The sequence below is a fragment of the Eriocheir sinensis genome, chromosome 12 (assembly GCF_024679095.1).
Source record: "Eriocheir sinensis breed Jianghai 21 chromosome 12, ASM2467909v1, whole genome shotgun sequence".
Taxonomy (NCBI): Eukaryota; Metazoa; Arthropoda; class Malacostraca; order Decapoda; family Varunidae; genus Eriocheir; species Eriocheir sinensis.
In genome coordinates this window covers 16,597,124-16,617,213 of record NC_066520.1, presented here as the reverse complement: position 1 = coordinate 16,617,213, position 20,090 = coordinate 16,597,124, and the positions used below count along the sequence as shown (strand labels likewise).

At 40.6% G+C, this 20,090-nt stretch overlaps 3 protein-coding genes across 4 annotated transcripts in view; 2 read left to right on the top strand and 1 right to left on the bottom strand.

Annotated features, from left to right (window-relative positions):
- The window catches only part of LOC126997503 (protein vestigial-like), a 56,588-nt gene extending 48,205 nt beyond the window's left edge, over positions 1-8,383 (top strand). The window contains exons 4-7 of the mRNA XM_050858627.1: positions 2,852-3,087; positions 3,482-3,646; positions 4,210-4,330; positions 4,854-8,383. Of these exons, the coding sequence (XP_050714584.1) occupies positions 2,852-3,087; positions 3,482-3,646; positions 4,210-4,330; positions 4,854-4,906 (575 nt within the window). The 3' untranslated portion in view covers positions 4,907-8,383. The remainder of the gene's footprint in view (positions 1-2,851; positions 3,088-3,481; positions 3,647-4,209; positions 4,331-4,853) is intronic.
- A 2,053-nt stretch (positions 8,384-10,436) lies between these two features.
- On the bottom strand, positions 10,437-13,269 carry LOC126997744 (vacuolar protein sorting-associated protein 37A-like). Its single transcript, XM_050858981.1, has 6 exons — positions 13,103-13,269; positions 12,787-12,882; positions 12,079-12,237; positions 11,391-11,542; positions 10,917-11,036; positions 10,437-10,646 (listed from the first exon to the last, which is right to left on the bottom strand). Exons 2-6 carry the CDS (start codon positions 12,839-12,841, stop codon positions 10,572-10,574), a joined length of 561 nt encoding a protein of 186 aa, XP_050714938.1. The 5' UTR covers positions 12,842-12,882; positions 13,103-13,269; the 3' UTR covers positions 10,437-10,571.
- A 2,129-nt stretch (positions 13,270-15,398) lies between these two features.
- Positions 15,399-19,150, top strand: LOC126997502 (DNA-(apurinic or apyrimidinic site) endonuclease 2-like). Of its 2 annotated transcripts, none has more exons than XM_050858625.1 (6): positions 15,399-15,609; positions 15,947-16,016; positions 16,262-16,335; positions 16,670-16,797; positions 17,135-17,353; positions 17,902-19,150. In XM_050858625.1, the coding sequence occupies exons 1-6, from the start codon at positions 15,489-15,491 to the stop codon at positions 19,051-19,053; spliced, it is 1,764 nt and encodes a 587-aa protein (XP_050714582.1). In that variant the 5' UTR covers positions 15,399-15,488; the 3' UTR covers positions 19,054-19,150. The 2 variants fall into 2 exon arrangements, with proteins under 2 accessions (XP_050714582.1, XP_050714583.1); XM_050858626.1 differs by having other exon boundaries at positions 15,430-15,602.
- Positions 19,151-20,090: the final 940 nt, after the last annotated feature.

The following is a 20,090-nucleotide window of genomic DNA, read 5'->3' as shown; positions in this document are numbered from 1 at the left end:
AACTGACAATAAGAGGAATAATGAAATAGAAAGGAAGAAGTAGAGAGAGACGAAGAGGAGTCAAACCGAAAAGAAATGGGAGAAACGGTAAACAGATTGAGATTGGATAGTTTTAAGGAATCAATTATAGGGACAACGTTACCTCGGCAGTCAATTCTCTGTATGTAGTCTTAGATCGCTTAGTACTCCGAGGGATCCAATGTGACAAAGAATGACCCGAAGTGACACATAGACCAGGAGATACAGTAGAAGAATATCATTGTAGTAAAATTACCGTACCATAGCGAAGAATGACCAAAAGTGACCCAGTGGCAAAGAGAGAGACAAGTAGCTCTAAAAAGGGATACAGTGTGACGGAGAATGACCCGAAGTGACCCAGGTTAGAAAGCCCTGACACGGAGGAACCTGCCTTGGGAGTGAGTGAAGAACGAGCACACAATGGGTAATAAAAATGAAAGCCAGGCGTACCAACACACCCGATGCCCCCTACCCTGCGAGGCGACCCAGCAGACCAGCCCAGGGCGAGAGAGGGTGACACGCAACCCCGAGGATACGACTGGGAGGAAAAGATGTCAAGGAAAGAGTGATCACCTGAATTGGACCGAGAGGAGAAGGGAAATGAGAGCTAACGTGTGTGGCAGCTACAATGAGAAGGAAAAAGAGGAAATCAGGGTATCGTGGACTCAAGTGGAATGCAAAATCGAAAAAAAAAGGGAAATAGTTAAGGGGAAAAAAGAGGGGTATGACGCAATTATGGCAAAAATTATTGTTTGAGTTAGACTGAAGTTAGAAAAAACGAATGACAGCTGAAATGAAAGAAAAAAGGGAATCAAAATAAAGTGATCCCAAATGCCAGCCTGGATAAATAAATAAAAAAAAATAGATTAGTAAAAGAATAAAGAGTTGATTGGCGACTTTAAATATGATACGTTATGGAGGAAAAATCCAGTAACCACGAGAAGGAAAACTAGACATTAATTAAGGGTAACCATCAAGAATATCACAAATAACAAAGAGAAGAAAACAATTGGAGAACGAAAGAGGAAAGGAAAATCAACAAAAAATCTAAAAAAAAAAAAAATCACCTTATGGAAAAAGATAAGAAAATAACACGATATAAAATGCTACGAGGAAAATGAAGGAGAAAATTAATGAGAGAGAGAGAGAGAGAGAGAGAGAGAGAGAGAGAGAGAGAGAGAGAGAGAGAGAGAGAGAGAGAGAGAGAGAGAGAGAGAGAGAGAGAGAGAGAGAGAGAGAGAGAGAGAGAGAGAGAAGATAGATAGATAGATAAACAGACATAATAATAACGATAACAATAACAAAAACACAACATAAAATAAAATAAAATAGTACTGATAACGAGTCTCCTTAGCATGTATTTCTTTTCTTGATTAGTTATATGTCCGGCGTGTGTGTGTGTGTGTGTGTGTGTGTGTGTGTGTGTGTGTGTGTGTGTGTGTGTGTGTGTCAGGAATGCTAGGGCCGGTTAGACAAAGCGACAAGTCCTAACTTTTTTGTGAACATATTTCGGCAACACTCGTATTCACCACAACTCGTAAAACCACTGAAGCATACCCCGCCATACCACATTACGAGCAATTGTGTGTGTGTGTGTGTGTGTGTGTGTGTGTGTGTGTGTGTGTGTGTGTGTGTGTGTGTGTGTGTGTGTGTGTGTGTGTTGGTATGGAGTAGGTAGGATATGAAAAAAAAAAAAAAAGTGCACCATAACCACCATCACAACCATCATCATCATCATCACCATTATCACCATCATCTCCATATCTATAGTCACTACCATCACCATCACCAGTGCCTATATTATCACTGCCACACCACCATCACCGCCGCCGCTGAAGTCAACCCCAATAACTCTCCTCTCCTTCAACACCCTTTTCCTCTCCTCCTCCTCCTCCTCCTCCTCACGCTCCTCCTTTTATCTCCATTTCACTCTTCCTTTTGTTTCCCTTTCCCCCCATCTCCAAATCACTTAAGTTCGTGGCTCACCCGGTCTCCTCTCTCCCTTTCCTCCCTCCCTCCCTCTCTCTCCCTTTTCCTCTTCCTTCAGGTGGCCGTAATAGGGAAAGAGGGAGGGGAGGAGGAAGGCTCTCCATCTGGCGCAAATAAATCAGGCGAGAAAGGAGGGAACTGTGTGGAAGGAAGGAGGGAGGGGAGGGAGGGAGGGAAGAAAGAGAGAGGAGTGGAAGGAAAATGGAAACTGATTTTTGTTTTGTTATATTTACAGCAAAGGAAGCTGGTCTAGGGAAACATTTATAAGACTTGTATTCTCTAATGTATCGTCACCACTGTCATGCCTGTTTGAAAAGCCTCTCGGTGAAGTTCTTGGGATTACCATGGACTGTTTTGTGATGCTGGTGATGGTTTTACACAGCTTCTGCATCTTGAATGGAAAAAATAACATCTATACAAACCAGATTAATCTTTTCGGTAGTTTTGGGAAATACTCGTAATGGGAGCCCGATACGTTTAAGAATATATGGACCCAGGCACACAACTCACTGCTCTAACAAGGATTCGGAACCTTAGCACATCTATTTACAAAAGGATCACGCGGGAGTTGTTGAGGTTTACTTTGGTGGTTTCATGATCCCGGGGGTAGTTTTGCAAGGCTTCCGCGATATGAACAGGAAAATCACGCATGACAAGCCTACGTAGCTCCCCTCTGGTCTTAAAAAATAGTCGTAACAAGAACTTGAAGGTTTTGCAAGGCTTCCGCGATATGAACAGGAAAATCACGCATGACGAGCCTACGTAGCTCCCCTCTGGTCTTAAAAAATAGTCGTAACAAGAACTTGAAGGTTTGATAACACCAGTAACTTTCTCACCCTTTCAGCCTCGTCCCCAATGACGGCGAGAAACTTTCCTCCATCGTTCTGGAATAGCCACTACCAGGCACCGTCCTCGTCGTCCTCCTCCTCGTCCTCCTCATCGTCAAGACCTCCGAGCCTGGCGGGGCAACTTGGGTCGTCGCCTGGGGAGCTGTACGACCCTTACCACCCCGGCGGCCTCCCTCACCCCCTGCAGGCGTCAGCACACGACCCCTGGGCTGCCTATTCCCTCTCCTCGCAGGTATTATTGCTAGCATCAACATCGAAGTGGCTGGTTTGACTTTTTTATTCCAATCTTAGGACGGAATTAGCTTTTTGGTTACATTTTTGAGACAGAGTTAACTAGAACAGTTGGATTTGTGTAGTTAGTTTGACATATTACAAACTTGGTCGTAAAACGTGGTCTCTAAAAAATCAAGAGAGCCAACTAAACACGTCTTGAAAAACGGGTTAAAAAAGGACAAATCATCTACTTAATTACAGATAAAGACTAATATATTTCGAAAATCAGCCAAAGGACTCCACAACATTAACCCAGGTACCAATATGTCCCCTTTACTGAAAACAAATCACCACCACCACCATCATCATCACCACCACCACACGTATCACCATCCTCTCTCTCCTCTCCACAGGCATACGGTCACCGCAGTATGGCCCATGACATGTACCAAGCGGCCATGTCCAGCGTGCCATCATCCTCACGGGCCTACCACCACCACCACCACCAGTACCCTTCCCTGTCCCTCCAGCCCCACCACCTGCCCCGTCTCCCAGGTGTCACCCCCGTCGGCTCGCAGGTAATGACAGAGAGACTCCTCAACCTGGTATTTCTTAGTGTCATATTCTTGAACATTTCGGCACCCAAGCACATACATCTGACAAGGCTTTCGTAGGATTTCTGGGTATTTCCATGTGTAGTTTTATGACCCTGGTGGTAGTGTGGCCATTCTTTTGTACCATGAACGTAAAAGAACACTCATTAAAACCCGATCGGTCTCATTTTCGGCCCTTGGAAATAGTTGATGTGAGAGGCGGAGGTGTCTGAGAATACTGACTTTAATATTTTCTGATCTCCTCACCCCGGTATTCGTGTACTACAAAGCCTAGCATCCCATGAGTCAAGTTAAGGTTAAACAGCAACACATATCTCAACGGCGCTTATGTATACAGCTACCCCATATTAGGTTCCATTACTGCGCCACAATCAAGTAAATAGGGAATGGTTAGATTACCCAATTTGCTCACTGTCCAAAATCTAAGGGCGAAAGATGCTAATAATGTGAAAAAGAAATTAGAGCAAAATGGTAATAGAACGGTTCCGTGCTAAAGTCACTCTGTCATTCCCATTCTCTCCCTCCAGATGGGCATGGGCAAGCCGGAGGGGTGGGGTGCCCGCTACCACGACCACTTCCCCGGGCCGGAGTTCACCCACGGCCTCGACTCCAACTACCCCGCTGCCCCCCACTACCCCGGCGTGGCGGGTGAGTGTGTGTGTGTGTGTGTGAGAGAGAGAGAGAGAGAGAGAGAGAGAGAGAGAGAGAGAGAGAGAGAGAGAGAGAGAGAGAGAGAGAGAGAGATCCAATCTTTTTTTTTTTTTTGTATCATGCCTCTGATAAAAATCTAATGTAGGGTTTCAAAATTTTAATTGCAAAGTTTACAAACAACTAAAGCATCCCATTTTTTGTTAGAAAACTAAACGTTTTTTTGCCATCTTGTTTTCTTTCGAAATTAATTTTCTCATGTGTTAGTCTTTTCACTGTTCTTGATCTAAAGTAATACTGAACAAAAAAGCAGCAGTGACTGGTTTCGGCTGAGAGCACGAGCCATTCACCGTCAAGAACCCTTCTCATTGCACGCTATTACTGCCTAAAAAGTAAATGAATAAATGAATGAATGAATACATCTCATCACAAGTTGTGTCCCAAATGATGGCCAAATCCATGACTTCCTTCTTGTCACCCCCGTCCTGAGCTTGAATAATAATGTACACACCATGTCACACAGGACTGGAGACGGGAGTACCTCAAGACGGGGCCAAGGACCTCTACTGGTTCTGAACACAGCCACACCTCGAGGCAGCGGTGCACCACCGCCACGGAGCCGTCACCAGCCGCTGCCACAAACTCAACAAATCGTCACGATCCATCGTGACAGTCAAAGGTGGCGCACGATATATATATATATATATATATATATATATATATATATATATATATATATATATATATATATATATATATATATATACATGCATATGTATATGCTTATCGGATATCGGGTAATCAGGAGTGGTCTACAAGTGCGACAGAAGTCCACGGGCGCTGCTCGCGGAAGGGGCGTGCGCGGCGGGAGGCGGGGCGCGAGGTGGCGCCCGCCGGGGCCAGGGAGCCGCTGCCTCCCGCACGGTGCTAGGCGGTGCCAAGTTAATACAGAGAAAGCTTTTTTCTTTGAGTGCTATATATATTTTTATACAAATGTACAAATCTGGGACAAAAATCTCAAGTTACGAATGCTTTAACTACCATTACTATTTTTTCGCTCTCCTTTATCTCGTTAGGGTTAAACTTGGGTAGCAAACACTACACCCCGCCCTTGTGTACTCCTCTAGGACCGTTCTGTATAGCGTAGTAGCCACTAGCCAGTCCCAGGGGTTGGGTGGCCGGCCCTTCGCTCTTAATGACTCAATCTGCCTCCTGTTGATTTTTATTTGTTCATTGTCACCAGGCCTTATTAAGTTATTTATTATCAATGTTACCTGGCTGCTGCTGTTACTTCTGCCACTAACTCACTTCTTCCCACCCCATGATCTGTCGCCCTTTCTTTGCGCTCCCCGTCACTGCTGCCTCGCTCTGCCTGCACCGCCTGCCAGCCTGGGCTTACCCTGCACAACGCTTTTACCCAGAAAATGTTTCCAGCTGTTCCATCCCTTTAATACTTTTTGGTTCACACTTTCATATTCTTCAGTGAATAAACTTTGATATTCCCCCTTAACCAACTGCTCCTCTGTTATCATATATGTATTTTATTAACCTTCACACCTTCCGGAAATCAACAGAGAAGAGTGTTGAGATCAAAGAGACTGTGAAATAACCATATTTATGTGTGAGGGGAACCCGCGCGGTCGCGGACAGTGACAACCTGTGCCTCACTGACGTAACCTCCGCCGCTAGTGACGACAATGGCGCAGAGCGAAGCATATCACACATTTTACTATCGTAAAATAATGAACTACACAAATCCAATCAAACTTAATCTAACCCTAACCTAACCCGACCCAACTTAACCTTACCCAGCCTGACTTGACCTGACCGAACCTAACCTAACGACCTGACTTAATCTAACCTAACGTATCTAACCAGCCTACTTATGGGCTTTGCCACCAACGGCTGCGCAAGTTCCCACACACATTTCAAGCCTATTTTCGTAGTTGTTTTGATCTCGACACTCTTTCCTATTGATTTCTGGGAGGTTTGAAGGTTAGTAGAATACATATATGACAACATTAGAGCAGTTGATCAAGTCAGAGATATCAACATATTAATATAATCAATCTTAGCCTAAACTTTTTTAACTTCAATTCATTCCATATTTTTTAATGTTGCTTTACTGCCCATCAAAGGATACACAAAATATGAAAAATTTACAGGCTTTATAAATATGAAATGTCTGGTGCAGACGATTTCTCATAATCCAGACAGCACGAGGACTGTGCTGCCCTTCGCAGGCTCCACATGGGTGATATTGCATGTGAAGTTTGACAAGCAACTTACAAAAGTTTGTGAAACACTCAAAACTCGTTACTCATCATAGAAACTTGAATATAATTTATTTATTATTTCAAAGCATTAATAAATGTAGATAAATATGTATATAGACAAACACACACATGGTGCAATGGACAAGTAATCTGCTCATCTGCCTGGCAGGCTGAGGTGTCAGATTTGGGCAAAGATTTTTCTGGTGACAAGACATGGGTAATGTTTCCCTTGAACAAGGGAGATGGGGTGTGGTGTGTGAGGCCCCAGCAATGCCCATAGATCAGCTAACGTGCTCTAGAGTTCTCTGCAGGAGGATACAGGGTGGCAATCATGAGTAGAGTCCAGCGTGTGGTCAGACCTTATCATTCCTATGAACTAGATCCCTTTGACTTCTCTTTCTCTTCCATTCTCATTGGCAGTACAGTGACCAACCAAGGAAGTCACATATCATTTGGTCAACAGAGGGCAGGAGGCTGCTCTGAGGCTTGTGTACACAAGCGTGCAAAGCCCTCCACCCTCTGTTGGACAGTCACCCGCACCGACTGCTGTCAAGGTGCGGTTTCTTTGTTGTTACTTTATGGCTTTTGTATCGTTCACTTTGTCTGGTGGGAATGGCTGAAGTACTCTCAAGATCCAGCTCTCTGAGGGAGCAGAGATCAAGGGATAATCTCCAGTAGAAATCATTTATCAATAATTGCTTGAAGATTTCCTGACTTTACAAATCTTTCTGTGCTAGTTGTTGATGCACTGTATGCAAGCTCTTCCTTATTCAGTCTCCCAATATATAAGCAACATTCTTTGGTGCAATTAATTAAATTAATGCTGCAGATATTGCTGAACCCGGACATAAAAGACTCTGCGTTTGATACGCATAACACCCTCCACTGAGGAACTCTGTGTACACCTATGACTTTAAAATTACATAATGTACATTATGTTGCAATGACTGGATACCACATCAGAAGCCTTAGTGTTACCAAAGCAAAAAACAGTTAGATTACAGCTTTATTTATCAATGAAAATGCATCAGCAAACTGAAAGTTTGCTATCTTCTCTCTGCCACATGCTGCTCTCTATCTCCTGTAACATGCTTTTGTGATGGACAACATAATCAGAGTTTGTGCTTTGTCCTTTTTCTGTCTATGAAATGAATTTGCATATCCTAGACAAAGGAAGGTGTAAGGGGAAAAAGAAGGGGAAATGGATTTATTGGACTTTTTCATTTCTATTATGTGTTTAGTTTATATAAGCTCTGCTCTGAGCAAAAGGGTCCATCATTTCAAAGCTTGGTTCATGACACAATGGGTGAGGCTCCTCCAGACATCCACTACACTGCTGCAGCCTGACTCTAGTGTGAACTACATTACACACTGACAAACTTTTGTAGCCTGACTGCAGTGTGTACGTTAAAGATAAAAAAAAGAGCAAAGAGTAATTCCATTGAAAAACTCGGAACACATCTCACGGCCAAAGAGGTATAAGGGCTTTTTTTTCTTATTTTGACGAATGTATATTCACTCTAATTATCTCCCAACTATCAGCCTGACAGGCTACATAAGGGTGGGTGTGAGTGTGCCCTGACCTTCGCAAACCACCTTCTTATGGCACAATGTTACCCAAGAGTGATGTGCTGAATAGGTGTCCCTTCTCTACTTCCAACTATTTATTAACCTCTCCCCTCAGCCAGGTGTAAGTAGGTGCTCCCTCTGAGCACAAGTGGAGGATATGTGAGTTGTGTGTCTTAAGCAACTTTGTAAATAAAGTGTTCATTTTTTATTTACTTTTTATTTGAATGCCTTATTCCTTCCACAGTGTCTTCTCATCTGATTTATATGATCTAAAATATTAGATATAAAAAATACTACAATATTTTACCAAGGTGAGCCACCCAGTCAACAAGAGGATCAAATAAGAGGAATATGTGCCAAAACACAAGGAAACTAGATTTCTAATCCTACTGATATTGAAAATGCCCAGGTGAAGGGGTGCATGATGCAAGAATGTGGAGGTGAGTGACTGAGATCATGGGGAATAAAACGTGCCAGGCATCAGAGGCCAAATGGCACTATGGTCAGAAGGTAAAGTAAAAGAAAAGAGACAGTGATGTATTGAAAAGACACAGAAATGTAGGGAAGGATGATACACTACTAGGGAGGATAGAGCAGTAGATTATAATAAGATGGTCAAAGCAAATGGAGAGTATGGATTCATCAGAGGAGGGGGGGGGAGGGGAGAGATGTTACTCTCAAAGGGTCTGACTCAAGACCCTTATCAGGGCACCAAGAGCCACCACAGGACAAGGCTGATGACAAATACAACCATATGATATGATTATAGTACTCGTCATCAACTCAGTGCTGTGAAAAAATAGTCATTGTCGTCTCCTGGAGATGAGGCTGGGTTGGGAAGCCTTAGAGAAATACAAGATATTCTGGTGGCATACAACAGTAATAATAATAATAATAATAATAATAATAATAATAATAATAATAATAATAATAATAATAATAATAATAATAATAATAATAATAATAATAATAATAATAATAATAATAATAATAATAATAATAATAATAATAATAATAATAATAATAATAATAATAATAATAATAATAATAAAAATAATAATAAAAATAATAATAATAAAATTACCTTAAAAGTCTGAGGACTAGGCAGCGCTTGTTGGAGTGATAAAACAACAGTCTCCATACTGGCTAAAAGCTGCTGTGACTTAGGGGCCAACAGTTGCAAGCCTGTAAGTATGTAGTATGTGCTGAATGTGACTTCTGCCACAACTCAAGTGCTTGCACAAACTTCATAAGACACAAGATCCATGCATAATTATCAAAACATCTGTACCTTGTGAGCAAGCCAGTCATGGCCAGGACTAAATAGTATATAATAATATAGTAGAAACTGTAAACACCCACTTCTTAAGTTAAACCTGAGTCACTGTCATATATATATATATATATATATATATATATATATATATATATATATATATATATATATATATATATATATATATATATATATATATATATATATATATACTCTCTCTCTCTCTCTCTCTCTCTCGACACACACCAAGCAAAACTTGTATCAATGTTCTCTTTCCCTCCCCAAATCTAGTAAAGATCTCCTCGTTTTCTTCCCCACATCACCACCATCCTGCCTATTCTCTACACTGGCCTACTCATGTCTGTTTGGATGTTAAGTCTCTCTACTTTCACCCTTGACTTTTCCACTTCTTTTGCAAAAGTTTTCTAAATATATTCATATACATTATTTTTATAACTACATAGATTATCACCAAATATAATCACTTCAAAACAATACCAACTGATAAGTTGCTGTTTCATTAAAGTTCCTATCTTTATCACATAACAATACCTCTCATAAACAAATAATTTCAGTCTAAGACAAGTAAATGGAAATATAGATACAGATGCATACACTCAACTGAAATAATAGCACATGAAAACACTCACACCTGAGATGAAACACACTATAGTGCAGAAAATAAGCATCATCTGAAATAGACTTTGAATAAACCAATACTCTTAATTTGTAACTAAAATACTTCTTTCTGTCATCAACTACGTAAGTAGATAGATAAAAAGAGGAAAAATCTGGGTCTGGAAGGAGTGGAAAATTTCGATGATAAGTTAATAACTACTGCATATTTTGAAGATGAGTCAGGGAAGTCTAAAGGATGTTTCATCTTATCTCCCCTTGTATATTACATAGTTATCATGGTACTAAATATACTGCAAAATATAGAACAAAACTACAAATATAAATGTATATTATCTACCTGTATTGAATGTCTTACAAAATATATCCAATGAAGCAATATTATGTGAGAAGTGACAGCATCAGGTTGATATTCTTTTCCTAACAGCCATCAAGTTGCTCCTCTCAACACTTGGTACTTCTGAGCCATGTTCTAAGGACCAACTCAGAAACCAGCCTTATGGAGTTCCTGTAGCTGTGCCCCAAGTCTATCACCTTTAAATTTCTTCAGGTGTGTTTCCTGCAGAAAAAGAGAACTATGCTATTTCATCTTGAGTAGTTAAGGATAGGATAGGATACAAGAAATTTTAGATGACAGCAGGACATGGTTAAGTGATGGGTAAAAAAGTCAGGAAAGCCAAAGGTGTGTGTGAGGTGCTGAATGATTGTTTAGAAAATAAGCAGTGTTCAATGGATTCTTTTTTAAATGAGGCAGCACAAAATTTTACCTTGAATGCAGTAAGTGAAAGAAGAACACAAGAGAGTTATGAAATCAAATTATAAAACTTACTATTCGTTTCTCTAAATACTGTCCAAGGAAAGTGTCTACATCTATGCTCTTCCTCAGAAAACTCTCCGCTATCTTCTCACTCTCTTCTTCAGACTGAACAGCATGGATGAGCAAACTCTCCTGTCACAGCAACAAAAAGACATGATTAGTAATTTAAAGACACAGATAAAATATTTATTTCTTGAACATCAAACAAAAAAATCAAACTTTACAGGCAAAATCTGAGTATCATTAAACACCTTTAAAATATATTCATCTAGACATATAACATAACCCTTTGCTAAATATATCAATCAATCAGTCAATGGGCGCATATACTACAAGGTGCGATGCCTCACCCACCCTATGACGCCAAGCCAAAAGGGGAACTCTTTTGTTGATTTCTGCATAATAAAATGCCTTGGAGTAAAAAGACCTTGCACTAAAGACAATGTTACAAGCATATAACTGAATACTATTTAGCAATAAAATCACCTGGATATTTGAAGGAGCCAACTTTTCTGATGCCGCCTGCTGAGCCACTGTCAGTTCTTCAAATCTGGCTCGCAAGGTGTTCAGCTCTTCCACTTTCCTGATCACGGCATCACGGCTACGCTCATAATCACTGCTACGCTCCAGGTTGGCCGCTGAAAACACAGAATGTCTTTTCAATATCACAGATTATAGAATGTCTTTCATTATCACAGATTAGCTCACTATCAACCCTCACCTTCATATGGCAAACTGCTATCTGATCTATGTGGGATATCATGCACATTTTTTGACAGCTTCTTTTATTATGAACCTGACAAATAATGGCATTGTTTAAAAACCTTATCCACAATTAAATACACAACATAACATGATATTTTCAAGGTATGTAAATTATATGGAGAACCATAGTAAATAAAGGTCACAGTAAGCAAGTTGAAGGTCATTTGTAAGGACCCTTAGGGGGGAGATATGGATAAAATTTACTACACTTCCTGAAGTCTGAAAATCAGGTAATTATACTGACACAAAGGAACTGGCTTCAATAAAAAATTACTCATGGTAAGCATACAGTAACTGCCACATGGTTTAAATAAGTAAGATTTTCAAGTGATTAATTGAAAATTATATAGAAATATCCTTATGCTGGAAGCCTGACTTTTAATCGTATTAGATCACACTACTTTCTTACTTGCAACGGCTTCATTTTGGGCTGCTAACTGGTCGCATTGATTCCTAGCAGCTGCTAGCTGGGGCAGAGCAAGGACAAACTCTGTCAACTTATCATCACAGGCCAGCAAGTCTTCAAGGTCAGAACGGTTCAAAGCAGCCACCTCCGCCATTGCTCCAACTGTGAACACCAACATTGCATATCTGTCAGTCTTGCTCTTTCAATGATAATTACGGTAAATCTTAGGAATAGGGGCTCCTAGCGGGTGCACGTTTAGGGCACAGTGTGGTGGTAATTACAACATTTTTAGCACGTACGATGGGGTTTTGACAAGCGGACAGGCGTGTTTATGTCACAAGGGGTGTATTTTTCAGCGCGGGCTCTTCCCTTTCTTCACCCCGGAGCTCGCAGTCTCATCGCCCATTGACTTGGAAGAAATCATGAGGCCAGCGTGGAAAAATACACCCCTTGTGAGATAAACACACCTGTCCGCTTGTCAAAACCCCGTCATATGTCCTAGAAATTTTGTGATTACCACCACACCGCGCCCTAAACGCGCACCCACTAGGAGCCGCTATTCCTAAGATTTACCATAATTACTCTAACAAAATGGCATGCAATCATTCTCAAACACATAATGACTTGCACTTTTTTTAATGGTATCTGTATACGTATAACTAAACGGAATGACATCAGATTTGACATTCTAAGATTTCCCAAAGATATAACCTGCTGAATGAGTGCCGGGGTAGAAGGAGTGAGGTGAGCCCAGGGAGGCATCCATCTCAGGGGGGTTCTTAAGACTTTACCAGCATAGCCTCTGACCTGAAAAAGAGGAGTAAAAATGTAGCTTGATTACTGCAGTTATCACCTACCAGTAAAGGGCACAAGATAGCTCAGGGGCAAAAAAAAAAAGATAATAATGAGGAAAAAATGACCACTAATCACTGCCCTTAAGAAAATAATAATGATGAAAAAAAGTCCGCTAATCACTGCCCCTACAGAGCTTAGTAGAGTGCCTTTGGAGTAAGGGACAAGATCTTACTGAGCTGTCCGGGTTATATTTAGATGATTGCCGTGTTCTTGTGGACGTGGAAGGCGGTGAAGGGCAAAAAGGGCCACTATTTAGGATGTTGGAGGGACTTTGTTGTTGTTGTGGTGGTGCCTTGGTCTTGGTCTGGGAGGTGGTCACGTGTTTTCCTTATTTTTTGACATTCTTCTTCTTCGTTTTCTTCTTCTTCTTCTTCTTTTGACATTCTTCTTCTTCTTTTTTTTCTTCTTCTTCTTCTTTTGACATTCTTCTTCTTCTTCTTCTTCTTCTTCTTTTGACATTCTTCTTCTTCTTCTTCCACTTCTTCTTCTTCTTCTTTCGACATTCTTCTTCTTCTTTTGACATTCTTCTTCTTCTTCTTCTTCTTCTTCTTCTTCTTTTGACATTCTTCTTCTTCTTCTTCCACTTCTTCTTCTTCTTTTGACATTCTTCTTCTTCTTCTTCTTCTTCTTCTTCTTCTTCTTTTGAGCTGTTTCGCTTTGTTTCACTTCTTTAATTGGTCCTTCTTGGTATGCTTTGTTGTTTACTTGCAACAATAAACTATTAATCAATCAATCAATCAATCATCAATCTTCTTTAGTTTACCTGCAACAATAAACTATCAATCCATCAATCAATCACTTATATACTCCACTACGCAATCTTATTCACTTCACTGTGCCCCAAGTTGTTGTTTTTTCTGTTCACCTTAATTGCTTCCGCCGACTTTTAATTGTTTCTCTATTTTCTTTGCCTTTGTTTAGGGGTGAGCTCTGGCCTTAGCATGCAACAGTTATGAAAGGGAAAAACAAAGGTGGTGGAGGTCTTCATTACACTTGTTTTGTTCTTATTTCCCTTAATCAATCTTTTCTTTTTCTTCTTTTGACCTGTAACGCTTTGTATCGCTTCTTAGGTACTTTATAACTTAACTTTCCTCACTGCAATACACTATCACACTATACTTTTCAGTTTTTTGCTTGAATCACTTATATAAATTGCTTTTCCGTGCACTTATTCATGCATTTGTGTCCTTTTTCCCTGTTATTTTCCTTGCAACAATAAACTATCAATCAATCAATCATCAATCCTTACCTATATGTGTTCCGTTGCAAAGGCGAAATCCTCCCAAATAAACCCACCGTGAGACCTCTTGAAGGGCCGACTTTGGTAAGCATTTTTAATTTCTTTAGAGTGTCAGCCGTATCTCACTACATGAAGCCGTGTGTTGGTTCCAGGATGGGCTACGGCTCATTCACCAAATAAAGGGACATCATTCCAATGGTTGTCGTTGAGGGGGAAGGCAAATAGGCCGGGCTCATGTATCCTGGCAGGTGGCTGTCACTGTACCTTCACGCAATGGTTGCCAAACATACAGCTCTCCCTTCTCCTTTGTTGTTTACTTGCAGCAATAAACTATCAATCAATCGATCAATCAGTTTATAATACTGATAAAGACTGGGCTGATTATGGATTAGGTTACATCATTGTAGGTAGGTAAACTAAGTAAGGTGAGGTTGTACTAGTTCATATGATGAATTAATTAAAGACTGAGTACTAGAATAAATAGATTTGGATGCTTTTAGTAAATTGCTGGGTAAAGATTCGTATTAGGTCCATGCCAGTATCTCGTAAACTACTTTATGAAACATCACTATCTCTTCATATATCTTTTCTACAAACCTTCAACGGTCATGGAAACGCTTTGAAAATCCAATTCAAGGACTTTTTTTAATCTTGAAAATAGGGGATAATGTTTACGAAAGCGCGTCGCCTCCTCTGCTGGCCGCGGCGACGCTGCAGCCGCCGCAGCCGCAAAATAGCTCGCAGAGGGCTTAGGGTCGGGGAGTATATTTAAACTACTCCAACCGAACTTTACGACCTACTAATGGGGGGGGCTGCGCCCCCCTCGACCCCCCCTTCTAACCAGGGGGGGCTGCGCCCCCCCCTGGACCCCCACTCATGTATATGTGACTTATTTGAGCGAGGAGGTATTTCTCGCAACACCCGCTGCAGCGTCGCCGCAGCCAGCAGAGGAGGTGACGCGCTTTCGTAAACATTATCCCATATTTTCAAGAGTAAAAAAAAAGTCCTTGAATTGGATTTTCAAAGCATTTCCATGACTGTTGAAGGTTTGTAGAAAAGATATATGAAGAGATAGTGATGTTTCATAAAGTAGTTTATGAGATACTGGCACGGACCTAAAACGAATCTTAACCAATTACTGAAACTGATTCCTGACTTGGGAAATTCCTCAAAGTTTCTCTAAAGTTGAGTGTCAGCATAGAAAAATTTTGTGTTTCCTCTTTCAAGTTCATTGTCTGTATTCTATTAATTCATTTTCAGAGGAGAAGGGCAGGATACCATCACTGCCGCTGCTGCTGCCACTACCCTTGTAAAAATCATGTCACTGAAAATACTGAGTTGGAACATCAATGGCCTACGTTCAGTAAAACCTAATTTGAAAGAATTTTTAACAAGCTTGGATGCTGACATAATATGTTTGCAAGAGACAAAGGTTACTCGTAAGTTTTCTTATGTAAAAAAGTCCAATTTTGTAGTAATATGTCTTGTGCTGCAATTCTTTGAGAGTGAGACAGTATAATTTATTTGAAACTGTTTGCCGTGAGTATTGGATTTATAAATTTACCTCATAAGCAATGTCACCCTCAATGACCACATGAGAGTCTGTGGTCCAAATTGCAGCAGCTCTCTGCCAGTGTAGATGTACATAAAATGCATGTTACTTCATGTTCTCATGAAACTTTTAAATATTGAATGTACTTTTTAGACTTGATTAGCATATAAAGCTATTTTGGGAAATAAAATACTTTTCAGGTTATTTATCTTCTTTCTTCACAGGGGACATGCTAGAAGAATCCCAGGCCATTATCGAAGGTTATTCCTCATACTTCAGCTTCTCAAGGAAAAAGTAAGTTTCAGTGTGATAAATGAAGATTATCTTTAAAATGGAAATAGTGCTTCAATAACCCATTGACAATTCACAAATTCTGATACAAAAGTTATGTTAACCAGAGAAAATATATATTCATATTAAACTTTAAAAAATCCAGTAAAATATAGAAATAGTACACTTATTAACAGTTTTCTCATTTTAAGAACATAATAGAAAATTGGCATAACATCCCATTCAAAAGACTTCTCCCTCTCACACAGAAGTGGGTATTCAGGGGTGGCAACTTACTGCTCCCAGCGAGCCACACCCTTCGCAGCACAGGAAGGGCTTTCAGGTTAGTGAGTGAGTCCTTCTAGCGTCTAGGTAGTTTAAAGTAGTCTGCTTTTATGATAGAAAAAGTTATGAAGTGGAAACACTTGTGTCCTAAACATTGATTTAAAATGAGTGAAAAGGTGTTATTGTGAGTGAATGAGGGTAAAATTGTAGTTGTGGAACCAAATTCCATTTAACCCATGATGTAATGAGTTTGCACAGTGAAGTTTTACTTAGCAAGAAGAAAAAAAATCAGGAATTTAACACATTCATAAAGTGATGTTGCCTAACAATACAGTCTCCATATTCCATCTTAGGCACAAGAAGACAAAAACTAAAATCTTTCTTTCTTGCAGGTCTGTTCCCAGGTGAACTGAGTGATGGCAGTGGAACACAAGTGGCCCTGCCAGGCACATGGAAAGAGGAAGAGCTAAAAGACCTGGACAGTGAGGGCCGGGCAGTCATAACGCAGCACAGGTTCAAGGTAAACATGTTGAAGAAAAATCATGTGATAATTGATTCAACATAAGCATATGAAATGCCAAAATTTTCTCCTTACTACACTCCCATACGACCACCATGTGTAACAAAACACATGAGAAATTAATCCAGACAAGGAAAGGTTTTGCCTGCGCCGGGGATCAAACCCACGACCAGCGAGACGGGAGAGCCACTCCTTAACCAGTCTGCCAAAGAGGTACCCCCCATCCAGAGTGAGTTATGGGAGGCTCTCCCATCAGGCATGTTGCTGCATTACACATGGACTAACTACCCTCCTCTGTCTCTGGTGTAGGAAGTGATAATTTATAACTCTTTTTCAGGAGGAGACTGGCAAGGAGAGGGAAGTGACTGTCATCAACGTTTACTGTCCTCGTGTTGACCCTGAAAAGCCTGAACGACGGGGATTCAAGCTGCGTTATTATGAGCTGATGCGACAGAGAGCTGCTGCAGTTTTCGCCGCAGACTCTCATGTGGTCATTCTGGGTGACATCAACTGTTCCCACAAGAGAATTGACCATTGTGACCCAGATAAGAGTGAGGTGAGCACCTAAAAAAGGGTTTACCCAATTTACAAATGCATGTATGGTGTTTAGGAGAGCCTTTAGTTTAGAGCCCCCTTTCCCAACCCTGGGGTCGCAACCCCAAGTGGGATCACCAAGCGTTTTTCCTGGGGTCGCCAAGACCTCAAAATATCAAACATGGTGTTTTTATGTTACAATAACACATAAAGAACTAAACTAGTGGGGTTGCGGTCATGTCTAGAGATGCATGATTGGGGTCGCCCGAAAAAAAGGTTGGGAACCACTGGTTTAGAGGGTAGGGCAGTGATTGCTAACAAGGTTTTCATGAGTATGAGGAAAGGCATGCATTATAATTGAAAAGTAAAATATTAGAAAAAATGCAATGTTGGAAAATTAGTTAGGTTGTGGAAGGCTTTGTAGGAAGTTTTATTATTGACAGGTTTGGATAGTAAGTCCTGCTGGTTATGGAGTAGGGTGGAAAAAAAAACTGATAGAAAGAATAATGGAAACCTCATCCAATTATGTGCACCTTTTAGATTATTAATTCTCTTCTTTCTCAATTCCAGGCCTTTGAGAATAGACTTGAAAGAAGATACCTTGACAACTTCCTTATACCTCTCTACACCAGTGATTGCAGAGAGAAGTCACTGCATGATGCAAATTCACTGGATAGTTGCAAAGAAGAAAACAACATCATGAAGAGGAATACATCAGAGACAAACCAGGAAATATCTGAAATGGAGCCAGAGGAAGAACAAGCTGATGACCACTTGCTGTCATCCCAAACAACATTCCAGATGGTGGACACATTCCGTTACTTTTATCCCCAGAAGGAGGAAGCCTTCACTTGCTGGAATGTTTCCACCAACAGCAGATCAACCAATTATGGAACTCGACTAGATTACATATTCTGTGATGAAGGACTCTTACCACACATTAAGGACAGCTTGGTTTTACAGGACATCATGGGGAGTGACCACTGCCCTGTAGTTGCTGAGGTCAAAGGAACACTCATTCCCTCCACTCAGCTGCCTTCCTGTTGCACTAAGTTCTTTCCAGAATTTCGAGGAGAGCAGCAAAAATTATCTTCATATTTCAAACCAAAATGTGCCTCTGATGAAAGTAGGAAGATGTCATTGCATAAATCTTCACACCCCTCTGAAATGAGAAGTATGCCTGCTGATTTATTAAATACTTCTAAGAGAAAAATTGAAAATGGCATAACAAAGTCAAAGGATAAAAAGCAGTGCAAAGAGAAGCAGAAAAGCATCAGTTCATTTTTTACTGTGAAAGTCAATGACCAGAATCAATCAGGGAAGTTAACAGACTCTCAGGAGTCAAACTGTGAAAGCAAAAACTTAGAAGAGTTTAGATCTACATCTGACTCTCTTGACAATGACCATTCTAGCGATTCTGCTTCTCAGTCCAGTGGAAGCTCCCAGGATAACTCATGTCCTCAGCTCACTCAGAAGAGCAAGGATAGCAAAATAGAAGGTTCAATAAAATCAAGTCAGACTAAAAACCAAGGCTGGGGCTTCCTCATGAAAGGACCCAAACCACTACCTCTCTGCCCAGGCCACAAGGAACCATGTGTTCTTCAGACTGTCAAGAAAAAAGGACCCAATATCAATCGACAGTTCTATGCATGTGCACGGGGTGTGGGCAAAGAGGGAGATCCCAATGCCAGGTGTAACTTTTTCAAGTGGGCTTCCAAGTAATCCTAGACTTAAATAGCTAGAGCTGGGATTGAATAAGTAAAATATCGATGATAAGTTTTATTTTAATGTATATTTTTAATAAATCTAATATCAATAATGTATGTATAATAATTACACTTGGTAATGCGTGGGACTAAATACATATTATAGTAGATGCTGGCTGCTCAGGATTTGGGGGAAGGGGTGATGCAGCACTGGGACTGGCCATGCCTAGAGCCTGACTCATTTGACACCAGTTCTGTAACTTGAACTTCTAAGGTTAAAAGGGTGACTGAGCATGTGCCCCACAGCCTCACCAGCAGTTGACACTCCTTGACCAGTTATTAAGTGTAACCTTCACTACTAATTTCACTATAAAACATAATATGTACAATTAATGCTACTCCCTCCATTCCTCTCGACCATTATATTTCTTTCGCACCATCTATACCATTCTGTCTGTCACATTTATTAATTCTCACATTTTAGTGCTACATATGCTCTACTGTTTCATTTTACGGTAAATATCAATAACTTTACCCGTTATAATAGTGGTGGGCAAACCTTCATTTCTGGTAAGTTTTGGCGTGTTATATTAATCTAAACTATTCCCCGCGGAAATTTTACAGCTTCCTAATTTCCCCCCACTCCCGCCTCCCCCAAATATAACGCATATAGTTAAAATAAATATAATTAAAGCCACCAGAAGTAAAACAGCTTTATTATACTACGGGGACGACCCACACATATACTTAACAAGGTGTCAGAAAAGACGTCAGACTCTCCGGAGTGGAACGGGGAGGGAGAAAAAAATAAAAACGCCCTTTGTAAGCTTATTCTGCAGCTGACACAGGTTCTTTTATCTCATCAGGGTTATCTCGCCTTGCTAACGAATGAGGAAAACCCAACGAGAAAGCACACATTCTGCTGACCTGCCAGTTATTAGCTTAGGAAAAACAACAAAAAACAAAGAGGTAGAGAGTATAGTAGAGGAAAAGAGGCTCGTATTTCCAGCCTGAGTAAACAAATCATAACGAGACAGTTCATTTTAAGCCTTG

What these genes read in the sequence shown, in the direction of transcription:
- LOC126997744 (XM_050858981.1), bottom strand. Translation starts at nt 12,841, where the DNA reads ATGGATGCCTCCCTGGGCTCACCTCACTCCTTCTACCCCGGCACTCAT. An exon ending in CCCCGGCACTCATTCAGCAG is followed by an intron (nt 12,238 to 12,786) that starts GTTATATCTTTG and finishes TGGTGTTCACAG; the next exon opens with TTGGAGCAATGGCGGAGGTG. An exon ending in AGTATTTAGAGAAACGAATA is followed by an intron (nt 10,647 to 10,916) that starts GTAAGTTTTATA and finishes CTTTTTCTGCAG; the next exon opens with GAAACACACCTGAAGAAATT.
- LOC126997502 (XM_050858625.1), top strand. Translation starts at nt 15,489, where the DNA reads ATGTCACTGAAAATACTGAGTTGGAACATCAATGGCCTACGTTCAGTA. An exon ending in TAACGCAGCACAGGTTCAAG is followed by an intron (nt 16,798 to 17,134) that starts GTAAACATGTTG and finishes ACTCTTTTTCAG; the next exon opens with GAGGAGACTGGCAAGGAGAG. An exon ending in GTGACCCAGATAAGAGTGAG is followed by an intron (nt 17,354 to 17,901) that starts GTGAGCACCTAA and finishes TCTCAATTCCAG; the next exon opens with GCCTTTGAGAATAGACTTGA.